The sequence below is a fragment of the Uranotaenia lowii genome, chromosome 2 (assembly GCF_029784155.1).
Source record: "Uranotaenia lowii strain MFRU-FL chromosome 2, ASM2978415v1, whole genome shotgun sequence".
Classification (NCBI taxonomy): Eukaryota; Metazoa; Arthropoda; class Insecta; order Diptera; family Culicidae; genus Uranotaenia; species Uranotaenia lowii.
The window spans coordinates 71,021,450-71,034,644 of NC_073692.1; the positions used below are offsets into that span (position 1 = coordinate 71,021,450).

General features: G+C 37.1%; 2 protein-coding genes across 2 annotated transcripts in view; both read right to left on the reverse strand.

Moving 5' to 3' along the window:
- The window catches only part of LOC129746372 (class E basic helix-loop-helix protein 22-like), a 162,735-nt gene that overhangs the window by 68,022 nt on the left and 81,518 nt on the right, over positions 1 to 13,195 (reverse strand). The gene's annotated exons all lie outside the window — the stretch shown is intronic.
- LOC129746373 (ovomucoid-like) lies at positions 9,046 to 9,777 on the reverse strand. The gene has a single exon (XM_055740008.1). The coding sequence runs from the start codon at positions 9,733 to 9,735 to the stop codon at positions 9,154 to 9,156; it is 582 nt and encodes a 193-aa protein (XP_055595983.1). The 5' UTR covers positions 9,736 to 9,777; the 3' UTR covers positions 9,046 to 9,153.

The window sequence follows — 13,195 nt, forward strand, 5'->3', positions numbered from 1 at the left end:
AGAGGGGGTTTCTCAGTCCGCTAGTAAGTCTGGGTAACCGATGGTTACAAATCCAAAGATTGCTATCATTTATTTATTTAAGACCTTTTTTGGCATTCGAGTCTTCCAGATATGTTGGAAAATATATGCTTAATAAAGACATAGACGAAGACTTTGTCTATCTCGGTTCACTGGTGACCGCAGACACTGACACCAGCCGTGCTTACTATGGACTCCACAAGCAACTGCGGTCGAGAAGACCTAGCCTCGCACGAAGTGTAACCTGTACATTAGGGTGTCCCAAAATTGCATAACTTCTGGGAATCTGGGGGCTCACCCTCCAAATGGTAGATTAGGATGTGCAAAACAAACTTTTGTATGGAGCCGACTAAAAAAAATCATGTTTAGAGGTTCCGCAAACGCGATCTTTAAAAAAAGTCCACTTTAAAAAGATTTGATTTTAAATAAATTCTGGGTCCCAAAATTTTCATAAAATTTGTATATTTTTTATTTTTTAAATTTTGTTTGAGTTAAAAACTACACGTAAAAAATACAAAATGAACCGAATTTGTATCAAAATGTAAAATAAGCAAGCTATTTTCAAGAAAAAAAAATTTTTTGGTCCAAAAATTTTGAATTCAACTGACCAAAATGTGTACCAAGCGTAAAATATTTTTGATACCAATGCCATCAAAAGATGCGGATTTTTGTGCACTTAAACTTTGCTGAACAGAATATGTAGTTTGTATCAACGTGTGAACAGCTATTCACGATTGAATGCTTAACAAAAATCACAATTTAGGATATTTTTTATTTAATTTATAAAATTTGTCTTAATAAATACCTACTTCAAAATCAAAATACTTACAAAAAAAGACTTTGATGGTTTAAAGGAGTCATCAGAAGGCCATATACCGAATTTGAGCAGAATCGGACAACAGGAAGGGGTTGCACTGAATCTCAAGTGTGAAAGGGATTCTGAGACATAGTGTTCTAAAAAAGCAGAAAAAACTGGTTTTTCATCATACATTTTTGTCTTTACCAATCGATTGCTTGATTATGTAGATTTTATTTTAATTTCAATTAAGACTAACATTTCACTTGAAGACTGCAACTCGATTGGACTTAAAACAAAAAAGTTATGGCTGTTCCAAGATTGTATTTTTGTGGCAAATTGTCGTTTAACACTCAATGAGTACTTTTTACTCATTGCGTTTTACAGGACAATTTGTAACCAAAATACAATCTTTGAACAGCCATAAGTTTTTTGTTTTAAGTCCAATCGAGTTGCAGTCTTCAGGTGAAATGTTAGTCTTAATTGAAATTTAAATAAAATCTACATAATCAAGCAATCGATTGGTAAAGACAAAAATGTATGATAAAAAAACAGTTTTTTCTGCTTTTTTAGAACACTATGTCTCAGAATCCCTTTCACACTTGAGATTCAGTGCAACCCCTTCCTGTTGTCCGATTCTGCTCAAATTCGGCATATGGCCTTCTGATGACTCCTTTAAACCATCAAAGTCTTTTTTTGTAAGTATTTTGATTTTAAAGTAGGTATTTATTAAGACAAATTTTATAAATTAAATAAAAAATATCCTAAACTGTGATTTTTGTTAAGCATTCAATCGTGAATAGCTGTTCACACGTTGATACAAACTACATATTTTGTTCAGCAAAGTTTAAGTGCACAAAAATCCGCATCTTTTGATGGCATTGGTATTAAAAATATTTTACGCTTGGTACACATTTTGGTCAGTTGAATTCAAAGTTTTTGGACCAAAAAATTTTTTTCTCTTGAAAAAAGCTTGCTAGTTTTACATTTTGATACAAATTTGGTTAATTTTGTACTTTTTACGTGTAGTTTTTAACTCAAACAAAATTAAAAAAATAAAAAAATATATAAATTTTATGAAAATTTTGGGACCCAGAATTTATTTAAAATCAAATCTTTTTAAAGTGGACTTTTTTTAAAGATCGCGCTTGCGGAACCTCTAAACATGATTTTTTTTAGTCGGCTCCATACAAAAGTTTGTTCTGCACATCCTAATATACCATTTGGAGGGTGAGCCCCCAGATTCCCAGAAGTTATGCAATTTTGGGACACCTTACTGTACATGACGCTCATTAGATCGATTGTTCTCTACGGGCACGAGACACGGATATTGCTCGAGGAGAACCTGCGAACACTCGGTGTATTCGAATGAAAAGTGTTCACTTCCATCTGTACCGTTGAGCCGTCAACACGTACGCCGGAGCATCGTATCGTTGCTGTGTACCTGCAGGAACATTTTACATTATTTATTTTTTCCTTACCTGTATTTCAATCAGCACTTTTCAGTGCTAAAATTATTTTCATTTTCTTTTATTCATATTTTCTCTTTTCTTTCCAGCATGGGGAAGTCTTCGGCCGGCTCAAGGGCCGGAAGAAAACGGATTGCTGAACCTAATCCAGGGCCATCTGCCAAAAAAGTTGAAATTTCCAATTCATTCGATGTCCTTCATAACATCGGTGATGAGGAAATATTCATATTTAATTCTGATAAGAGTACTAAGAAACCTTCTTCTTCTTCTTCTTATACTCTTAAAAACGAAAAGATTCCACCAATAACGGTCACGATTCCTGACTTCAATGCCTTTCGAAAAGAAATCGTCACTTCCGTCAAGGATGTGAAGATTTCTTTTCAGATCGGTCGAAGGGGAACTGCTCGTATATTGGCGGAATCTTTTAATGATTTTCAAAAAATTTTAAATTATTTGAATAATAAAAAACACCAATTTTTTACGTACGACACTAGAGGTGATCGTCCTTTTAAAGTTGTACTTCGTGGTCTCACCGGCGATCAGACACCGGATGAGATCACAAATGAATTAAATTCTTTGTTAGGTTTTTCTCCAATTCAAGCAATTCAAATGAGGAAAAGAACCAACACGAATAATATCAGTAGTGTTGGTTTTGCTCCTGAACTTTATTTGATCCATTTTTAAAAGGATCAGGTTAATAATTTGAAAATTTTGGAAAAGGCTCGTCTTATGTTTCATTGTCGAGTAAAATTTGAACCTTTTCGTAAATCCCATACCAATTTTTTACAAAATATTACGCAATGTCGTCGTTGTCAAGCTTTTTGTCATGGCACTAAAAATTCTAGAATGAATGCCAGATGCATGTTTTGCGGCTCATTCGATCATGAAAAATCTAAATGCCTTTTTGGTGGTGATAAGCCAAAAACAGAATTTTTTAAGTGTGCGAATTGCGCAGGTAATCATTCCTCGAATTCTCTAGATTGTCCCGTTAGGGCAAAAATTGTTGCTTCTAGGAAAAACCCCAAAGTTTCCAGAAAAGTTTCTTCTCCTCCTTCCTCTTTTTCGTCTACACACGTCAGACCGGCAAACAACCTGCCTGTTCGCAGTCAGCCTCGGCCTACATTGGAATCACGGCTGGGCAATACCCGAAGTGATTTTAATGTTACCTGGGCTGATTCTGCGCCACAGACTCGTTGTTTATCGTTCTCAGAGGTGGTAAAAATGGGTTGCCCTCTTCAGGTTTAACTAATAAAAATGGGAAAAAACCAAGTCTCAACGTTCATGCGAAGGCTTGGGAAAATCCCCGAAATTCAAATACTTTTTCTTCTCCTTCCTCTTCTGATTCTAACAATTTTGTTGATTTGGGTGAGATTACTGAGGAAAAATTAAAATTTTTGCATCAAAATTTAATGGAAATGATGCAACTTATGTTGAAAGCAAATTCTATGTTTGAAGCTTTCCAAACTTCTTTTAATTATGCTAACAAAATTATTATGACTTTACGATTCCCTCATGGATCCAAATAGATGTTTAAATATTATGAATTGGAACGCTAGATCTTTGCTGGCTAACCAAGACGAGTTCTTTTTATTTTTGAAAACTCAAAACATACATATTGCTGCCATCACTGAAACTTTTTTAAAGCCAGACAATAACTTGAAAAGCAATGCTTTCTTTAAAATTTTGCGAAATGATCGACTTGATCGACAAGGTGGGGGTGTAGCTATTGTCATCAATAGTCGTCTTAAATTTAGACTTCTTCCTTCTTTCAATACAAAAGTCTTAGAAACAATTGGAATTGAATTAGAAACTTCTATGGGGAAAATTATAATTGTTGCCGCAGATTTGCCTTTTCAATGTAGCGGTGAACAGAAAATTTTTTTGAAGGGTGATTTACAAAAACTCACCAGAAATAAATCAATTTTTTTTATTATTGGTGACTTTAATGCAAAACACCGATCTTAGAATAATATTTCATCAAATTCAAATGGGAATATTTTGTTTAATGACTGCTCTGCAGGTTATTATACTGTTGAATATCCTAATGGGCATACTTGTTTTTCTTCAATTAGAAATCCCTCCACAATTGATTTGGTTCTAACGGATTTAGGCGAGCATTGTAGTCAATTAGTTACTCATGCGGACCTCGATTCAGACCACCTTCCAGTAACATTTTCTTTATCCCAAAGTCCCATTGAAAACCCTTTAAAATCAACTTTTAATTTTCAAAAGGCTAACTGGGAGCAATATATGAATTTCATTGAACGTAATTTAGATGTAAACGTTCCATTGAATTCAATAGAAGATATTGATTTGGCTGTAGAAAATTTGACAACTTCAATAGTCAATGCTAGAGCCGCTTCAATACCTAAAGTTAAACATAAATTTAATCAACCTTTAATTGATGATGATCTTCAGTTTTTGATACGACTGAAAAACATTCGTCGACGCCAATTTCAACGAACTAGGGATCCTTATTTGAAATTAATTTATTGCGACCTTCAAAAAGAGATCAAACGTCGTTTAAATTTCATTCGTAATGAAAATTTTGCTAAAGCAGTAGAGGACATAAAACCCTACTCAAAGCCATTTTGGAAATTAACTAAAATTCTAAAAAAGCCCCAGAAGCCAATTCCTACTTTGAAAGATGGGGATAAACTTCTTTTAACTAATTCAGAAAAAACTCAAAAATTAGCCCAACAATTTGAGTCTGCTCATGATTTTAATTAAAACGTTGTAAGTCCAATTGATGCTCAAATTTCCCTAGAATTTGATGATATTCTTTCTAAGCAAATTGTGTTTGAAAGTTCTTGTGAGACAAATATTGATGAACTTAAATTGATTTTCAAAAAATTTAAAAATATGAAAGCCCCGGGGGAAGATGGGATTTTCTATATTCTTATTAAAAAGTTGCCTGAAAGCACTTTAAATTTTTTAGTTAAAATCTTCAATAAATGTTTTCACTTGGCTTATTTTCCCAATAAATGGAAAAATGCCAAAGTAACTCCAATTTTGAAACCTGGAAAAAGTGCTTCAGAGCCTTCAAGTTATCGACCAATTAGTTTGCTTCCATCTTTAAGTAAACTATTTGAGAGCGTTATTTTGAATAGAATGATGATTCACATTAATCAGAACTCTATTTTCCCTGATGAACAATTTGGTTTTCGTCATGGACATTCTACTAAACATCAACTTTTGAGTGTAACTAATATGATTAACGCTAGCAAATCTGAGGGTTATTCAACTGGTGTTGCTCTTCTTGATATTGAAAAAGCTTTTGACAGTGTTTGGCACAAAGGTTTAGTAGCTAAATTAGCTCGATTTGATTTTCCTGTATATCTCACCAAAATTATTCAAAATTATTTGACTAGCCGAACTTTGCAAGTAAGCTATCAAAATTCATGCTCTGAAAGGATACCCATTAGAGCTGGTGTCCCTCAGGGTAGTATACTTGGGCCTATTTTATACAATATTTTTACTTCTGATCTTCCTGATGTCCCAGAAGGAAAAGGTAGAAGATTATTTGCTGACGATACTTTGCTTTCAGCCAAAGGTCGAAATTTACGGGTGGTACGCAGTAGATTGCAACAAAATTTAAATTCCTTTTTGAATTACTTGAAAATGTGGAAAATTTCTCCTAACGCTTCCAAAACTCAACTTATTTTATTTCCCCATAAGCCAAGAGCAAATTTTTTAAAACCTAATGAAAATCATTCCATAACTTTTAATGGGGTTTCTTTAGAATGGTCTGATCACGTGAAGTACTTGGGACTCACACTTGATCGGAATCTTTCTTTTAAGAATCACATTGAAGATATTCAATCTAAATGTAATAAATACACTAAATCTCTTTATTCTCTCATCAACAGGAAATCCCGACTTTGCCTGAAGAATAAGATGCTTATTTACAAGCAAGTCTTCCGACCAGCGATAATGTATGCAGTAGCGATTTGGTCTAGCTGCTGCGCGACGAGGAAGAAAGCCATCCAGAGGATTCAGAACAAGGTTCTGAAAATGATTTTGCGGCTTCCACCTTGGCACAGCACCGAAGATCTTCATCGGATTGCAGGCATTGAATCTATCGAAGAGATGGCCAACAAAATCATCTCCAACTTCAGAGGCAAATCGATGCAGTCTTCCATCGCAGAGATTCGCTCTCTCTACAATTAGTTTAATTTTAGGATAGCTTTAGTTTTTAGTTTAAAATATTTTTTTTTCACTACAGGATGTTCTCCTTTATAAAAATGCTTGATTGTGCTCAGCAAATTTAAGTCGAATAAATAAATTTTAGTGATTATTAAACTATACGGCTCTGAAAGTTCATTATTGAACTGAACACCTAATTTAATGTATTAATGTAATATAAATGTAATGATGAATTGGTACTAATAAAGATATACTTAAAAAAAAAATAAAAAAAAAAGAATGAAGAGTGTTAAGAACCTTTTTTTTTTATTTCGTTTATAGTCGTTTTACCATCTTTATGGCATTCGCGACTTTTACCAACGTTGCAGTTGGCGGATTGTTATTGAAAAACTTATCCGGTACAACTGTGTTCGATATTTACTCTTGGGCTCAAACTCGCGGACATCGGCTCAGGAGACAACAGACTTGCCAACTGAGCTATATCACAAGCCACAAAGAGTGTAAAGAACTATCTTTGGCGGCGTGCAGGAGAACGAAGTGTGGAGGCGAAAGATAAACCATAAGCTCACGCGACTCTACGGCGAACCCAAAATCCGGAAGATGGTGAAGGCAGGCCGGAAACGCTGGACAGGACATGTTGCGAGAATGCCGGACGACTGTCCTGCAAAACAGATGTTCGTTACGAATCCGCTAAGAACAAGACGAGCAGGGGCGCAACGAGCGAGGTGGTTAGATTAAGTGGAACGTAATCTGACGATGTGATGATGTCCAAGAAATTGAAGAACGGTTGCCATGGACTGAGCTCACCTAGTGTTGTCGTTCATTGTCCAACACTGACCTAAACCGACATGTAGTAACTTAGCTGCGGCGAGATTGGGTACCGAGATCATAGCAACTACTACACGAATTGCGTTGGCCAGTAGACTGAGTCAATTTGGGGTAATTTTGGAATTTCTCAAACCCTGGGGTCTAAAAAGCTTCGTCTTACGATACGAAGTTACAGTCTTCGACAAAGTTGTTCAGAGGAAAATTTCCTTTAGGAATTTTATAAATTGGCACAAAAACCATCGGTTTCACAGACGAAACAAAAATGATGTTGATTTTTCAATACAAAATATTCAATTTTCCCATACAAACCTAAAAGTTCAAATTTACTCATGTAAACGCAATTTAAAAATTTTGCAAAAAATTATGGATGAGTTTTGGACCAAGACGAAGCTTTTAAGGCCCCAGGGTTTGAGAAATTCCAAATTGACCCCAAATCGACTCAGTCTATTGGCCTTTTTCAGGTATAAAAATTACACAAATATTTATCAGTTTTTTAAGAAAATTCGTTCGGGTTAATATATTACATTTTCAATTGAGAATCCCTAGATCAAACTCCTGACAAATTCGCAGTTCATAGGATTCATCGCGATGTTCGTCTTAGGAGGAGGAGAAGAAGGGGAAGGCACAGTGACTGCAAGGACGTAAACGAGAGGTGGTGGAGGAATTCTGTTTAGTTAGTTGCTCACGGCTGACAAGACAAACATGATTGATTATGAGATTAGGTCTAATTTTCCTTTGTTTTGTGTTACACGAGAAGCGACGACGACGACGACGACGACGTTGCTGCAGGGGATGTACCGTGCGTCGATTCCGATGCGTAGGTTCACGTCGTCCTCGTCGTCATCTTGTTGAATTTTGTGTGTTGTATTTCGAGCGCGCTACCATCTGCCATCCCATCCACATCGACACCCTCTTGCTTCGGCTCTTCGGTTTTCGCTATCAAAGGACCTGCAGCATCGGATGTTTCACTTCCGCCATTTCCGCGTCACCGCTTGTACGGCGTCCATCATCATCACAAAGACAACCAGATCATCCCTATAGCACCCAGAGCCCCTTTGGAGTTTGATGCGGTTTTTCCTTGCCTTTGGTGTACTTGTGGTAATTTGAGAAATTTCGTGGGCACTCGGAGGAAGGAATTTGAGGGAGGAATAACTCCCACTGTTGCCAAACTCACCTTGGTTCGGTTTGATGATGCTGAAATCCAATAAAAATCTCCCCCAGGTGAAGCGCAAACCACACGTTCGTTTCGTGACCGCCACCCACTAGAGGCCACCGAATCATCGAAGAATCGCGTCCATCGTCCCCTTGGAGGAGAATGAGTGAAGAGATGGAAGATTTACCTTACTGTTGAAGGTTAAAGTCTCATCAAACGAAGATGACTGCTGCAGCAGGAGGGATCATAAACATTGACGAGCTTACTGTTTAGTGAGGGGTTTTTTTTTGAACGATTTAATTTAAAGAGCCGAGCTGGTTCGCAGTAATTTATGGATTCGTTGTGAGTATTCTTGCAGGATACCTACTTGATTTTTTTTATTACATCTTTCGTTTCATTCAACAACCTAAAACCACAGGGTTATGAAATCTATCTTTTTTAAAACCAAAAGGCATTGAGCTACAGCTTTTTTGTTTCTTCCTTTAACTTTAATTATAAAGCGCTCGAGCAGACGTCTTTTGCTAGACTTTTAGCCAAGCAAATCCAGCTAAAAGTCATCAGAAGTACTTTGGTTTTGGTGGGGTCTCTGGAGAGTCACTTTTTCATTCCAGATACTAAACATTGAAAAGAACCCGTCGAATGCATTAGTTTAACTTTATTGATGATCTTCGAAGATTTCATCTGATGACAATTACAATACTCATATTCGATTGGATTACCAGCGCAAGGTTTCGTCAGGCGACTTAGGCACACTCTCCAGCGTAGGCCACAGCAACCGATCCGAATGGTGAAGCCGAGCAGTATCGGACGCAATCGTTGGAGTAGGTTAATCCGTCAGATCCACAAACCGGAGTATAATCGTAGGGGCAAGCAGGGCAGCTATACTCGGTGTTTCCGGCAGGGGCAGCGTTACACTCACCGAAAGAGGCCACAGCAACCGTTCCATAGGGAGAAGCCGAGCAATATCTGAAGCAATCGTTCTCGTAGGTGACACCGTCAGATCCACAAACTGGCATGTAGTAAGCAGGGCAAACGGGGCAGCTATAATCGGTGTTCCCGGCAGGAGCCACATTGCATTCTCCGGAATAGGACACAGCCACGGATCCGAAGGGTAAAGCCGAGCAGTATCGGACACAATCGTTGGAGTAGGTGAGTCCGTCCGAGCCACAAACCGGAGTGTAGTCATAGGGACATGCTGGACAGTTGTAGACTCCAGTTCCGGCAGGAGCAGCCTCAGTGGTGGATGGGCGATGATGTTTTGGCTTAGCCATAGCCGATCCAGAGATCGTGCATAGCACTGCGGTCAACAGAATGAAGGTCTTCATTTTGGCGAAGATTAATGTATCTTGGACTGTGGATGCTGGCACTTAGATACTGATGAGGAGATGATACCAAAAGCTAGCTTTTATACAATTTTCGTTGGTTAGATTGTCGTGCGGTGGCCGTTGAGCGATATTTTTATGTCAAGATAAGATGCGCAAATGTGCAAACTGTTTCCATATTTGCTAGCATGTTGGTTTTTTGATAAAGCCAGATTTGGTTATCAAGAATAGTTATGTTTGAGTTGATATGCCGAATGTTTAACTTTATTGTGCTTTTGAGTTATTCAGATTTAATTTTAGTTTCTAAAATCTCTGAAGTATGTTGCGTTGCAACTAATTTTTTTACTAGTATTATGTTTTACTGACAATCTCAAGGTTTATATCTCTAGGTAGCAAATGATGAACCGGCTCTGTTGAAACGGATTGAGCTTCACGAAGCGGAAGTGCCTGCTGATTGTAGAACCTGGTCATTGGAGGCCAATTGAGGGTCTGCGCTAAGACGCGGGACAAAAACTAAGCAAGAAAAATTCAAATTAAGTAATGGAAAGTTTTGATTTTGGTTTCAAAAACGAAATTTTTAGAGTTATTAACACAATAAGGATCGCGAAGAAATTTATGCCAGAAACGCCGATATTCGGCACACTTTATCTCAAAACATGATAGAATAAATTTTATAAATTCAGTATATTTGAGTTATCGAACGTGTTGTGTTCAGAATTGTAGAATAGAAATTTACCATAAAATTTATAACATTAGAAAGTGCTTCTTAAAGAAGCACATTAGCGGCAAGCGAAAAAACGAGATTTCTCGTATTTGATCCACAATATGTGAACATAAAAAAAACCAAATAATGTGAATTGACATGAAAATGAAACTAATGTACTTCGACAAAAAATTGAAAATTGAAATGATATTCTTACACGTTTCGCTTTCATTTCTTCGAGTCATGCTTAAAATTTTCTCAGATTTGCTGGGATATTACCCTGATTTTGGATTGGAAAATTTGATATCAAATACGGTTTTTGTGAGGTTTTTAAAAAAAAATTGGCCCGCGCAATTCCGGCCAAAATCCAGGTTTTTTGAATAAATAGCGAAAGATGAGGTGAAAAATAAAACCATTAAAAATGATTTTTTTACCAAGGCGCATCGTTCAAATTTTATCTTACAATTTCAAAAAAAAAAATGCAAATTTGTTTCGTTAAATAAAATAAGTTACAAGTTTAAAGAAATAATAGTCATTTGATGCAAAAATAAAAAAAAATCGTGAACTAAATTTGAGTATTGGGTATGGATTTATCTAAAATTGTGAAAAACTACGAGCAAAATCCGGGTTTTTCCTCGGCAACCGAACCAATTTTTTTCAATTTCCAAATTTACATTTTTTTCTTTGAAAATCCGAGCAAGTCCGATAGAAACCCGGCAATCTGAAATGCTTACTTTACAGCAGGGATGAGACACTCGCGGCCGCGGACTGCGTGCGGCCCTCTAGACCTTCAAGTGCGGCCCGCGAAGCTTTTTTCAAATTGAATTTATTTCTCAATTAATATGTCAGTGATTTGATAAAAAATGCACTTCACTTGTTTGGAGGTGTATTTGCCCTACAATCATTCAAACTGTTAACATTTTTTTTTTCTAGTGTTTGTTGTGGGTTTTGGAAGGTATAAGTGCAATATTATTTATTTTCGAAGGATAGAGTAGAGTTTATTTATTTAATTTGGATTCCATTATTTATAACTATTGAATCACAACTTTTAATTCTTTTTTTGTTTTGTTTTGTTTTTTTTTTTTGTGAGCAGGGAAAAGCCCGCGGGAGTGGAACTTCAGTCGGGGTCCTTCTCCAGTGGGCGCAAAACCTCCTCATCATTCTTTATTTTTGTTTTTCTTTTGATTTTTTCGATTTGTTTACAATTATGTTCATTCATTTCATGTATCACACACTTAATTTTGAATCACTCAATGTCGTTGAAAGTTCAAGATGGTGGTGGTGGCTGTGTTGGGTGGCGGCGGTTGCTGGTGGTGGCGGTTGGAGGAGGCGGTCGGAGGCGGCGGTACATGGCAGAAATGAGATAATTGAAATGAAATTTTTGGTATTAGTCAGATGCGATTGGCCGTTTTAGACTGGCGAACTAGTCGAATGGTGAGGAGGTTGTAATCGACTTAGCTTCCAGCGAGATAAATCTCTGTTCAGGAAGCGCTTCTCGATTTTGACTCAGTTACGAGTCATCGGGTGTTTTAACATAACAATGTGTGTTAGTCAAAGTAAGATTCGACTTTATTCCGGATGTGTCGTTTAAACATGGTTTTGAATTTTTTTGGATTTTTTTCTTCCCTGAGTGTTGAAGGGAGAAGATTATACAAATATTTGCCGTAGTAAGGAAATGCTTTCCGTGACATTTCGCTGTTTGGTCGGCTTATTGATAGGATGGCTGAGTTACGCAGCATGTATCCGTGGTTGGGTTGCTCGTGTACTACGTTGTGATGAGTCAGTTGATCATTCAGATGAGAATGGATTATTGACATCGCTTGGAACTCTCTTAGAGCCTGGATAGGTAATGTTGAATTGACAGCTTCGGAATACAAATTTTTTGTTGGGTACATTCTGTGGCGATTGTAGACGGCTTTGAGGCAACGGTTTTCAGCAGCTTGCAATTTTTTTCAGTGGGTATTAGCTGCTGCTCCCCAGATGAAGACAAGGTACTGTAGCTTTGATTGTACGAGCGCCTGGTACATCAACGCTAACTGTTTTGTAGGAACAACTTTTTTCATCCTCCAAAGTAAGCCGCATGTTGCGCTAACTTGTTTTTGAAGTTTCTTTATATGGTAGTCCCACTTAAGCTTGCAATCAATATCCAGACCGAGATATGTGTAGTGGTAAACCTTTTCGATTGGTATTGAATCTACTATCAGATCCCCATGTACTTGCTCTGATCTCCTGGGTGTGAATAAAATCATGTATTTGGATTTTGTAAGATTCAATGATAGTAGATTTTCATCGAAATATTTTCTTAGAACTTCCATGTCAACGCGCATGCTTTCGATTATTGCGGTAGAATCATTTCCAGTGTAGAATAGAGATGTGTCATCAGCAAAAAGACGTGGCATTCCGTTCAAGTTCAGATTTGGCAGATCATTCACATATATCAGGAATAGAAGTGGCCCAAGATTGCTTCCTTGTGGTATCCCCACTTTTATTACTACGATTATTACTACGTACTCCATTTATGGAAACAAATTGACATCTGCCAGTAAGGTAGCTTTTTATTAACTCCAGAGCATTACCTCGTATGCCATAATATGCGAGTTTTTCGAGTATGATCCTATGGTCTGTAGTGTCGAATGCCTTTTTGAGATCTAAGAAGAGAAGTCCAGTCATTTTATTTTTATCAAGAGCTTTGTAGACATCATCAAATAGCTCATAAGTTGCTGTTGTTGTACTAGAGCCGGCACGGAATCCGTATTGGCA

Bases quoted from the DNA above. Each gene is read 5' to 3' on its own strand.
- LOC129746373 (XM_055740008.1), bottom strand. From the start codon at position 9,735: ATGAAGACCTTCATTCTGTTGACCGCAGTGCTATGCACGATCTCTGGA.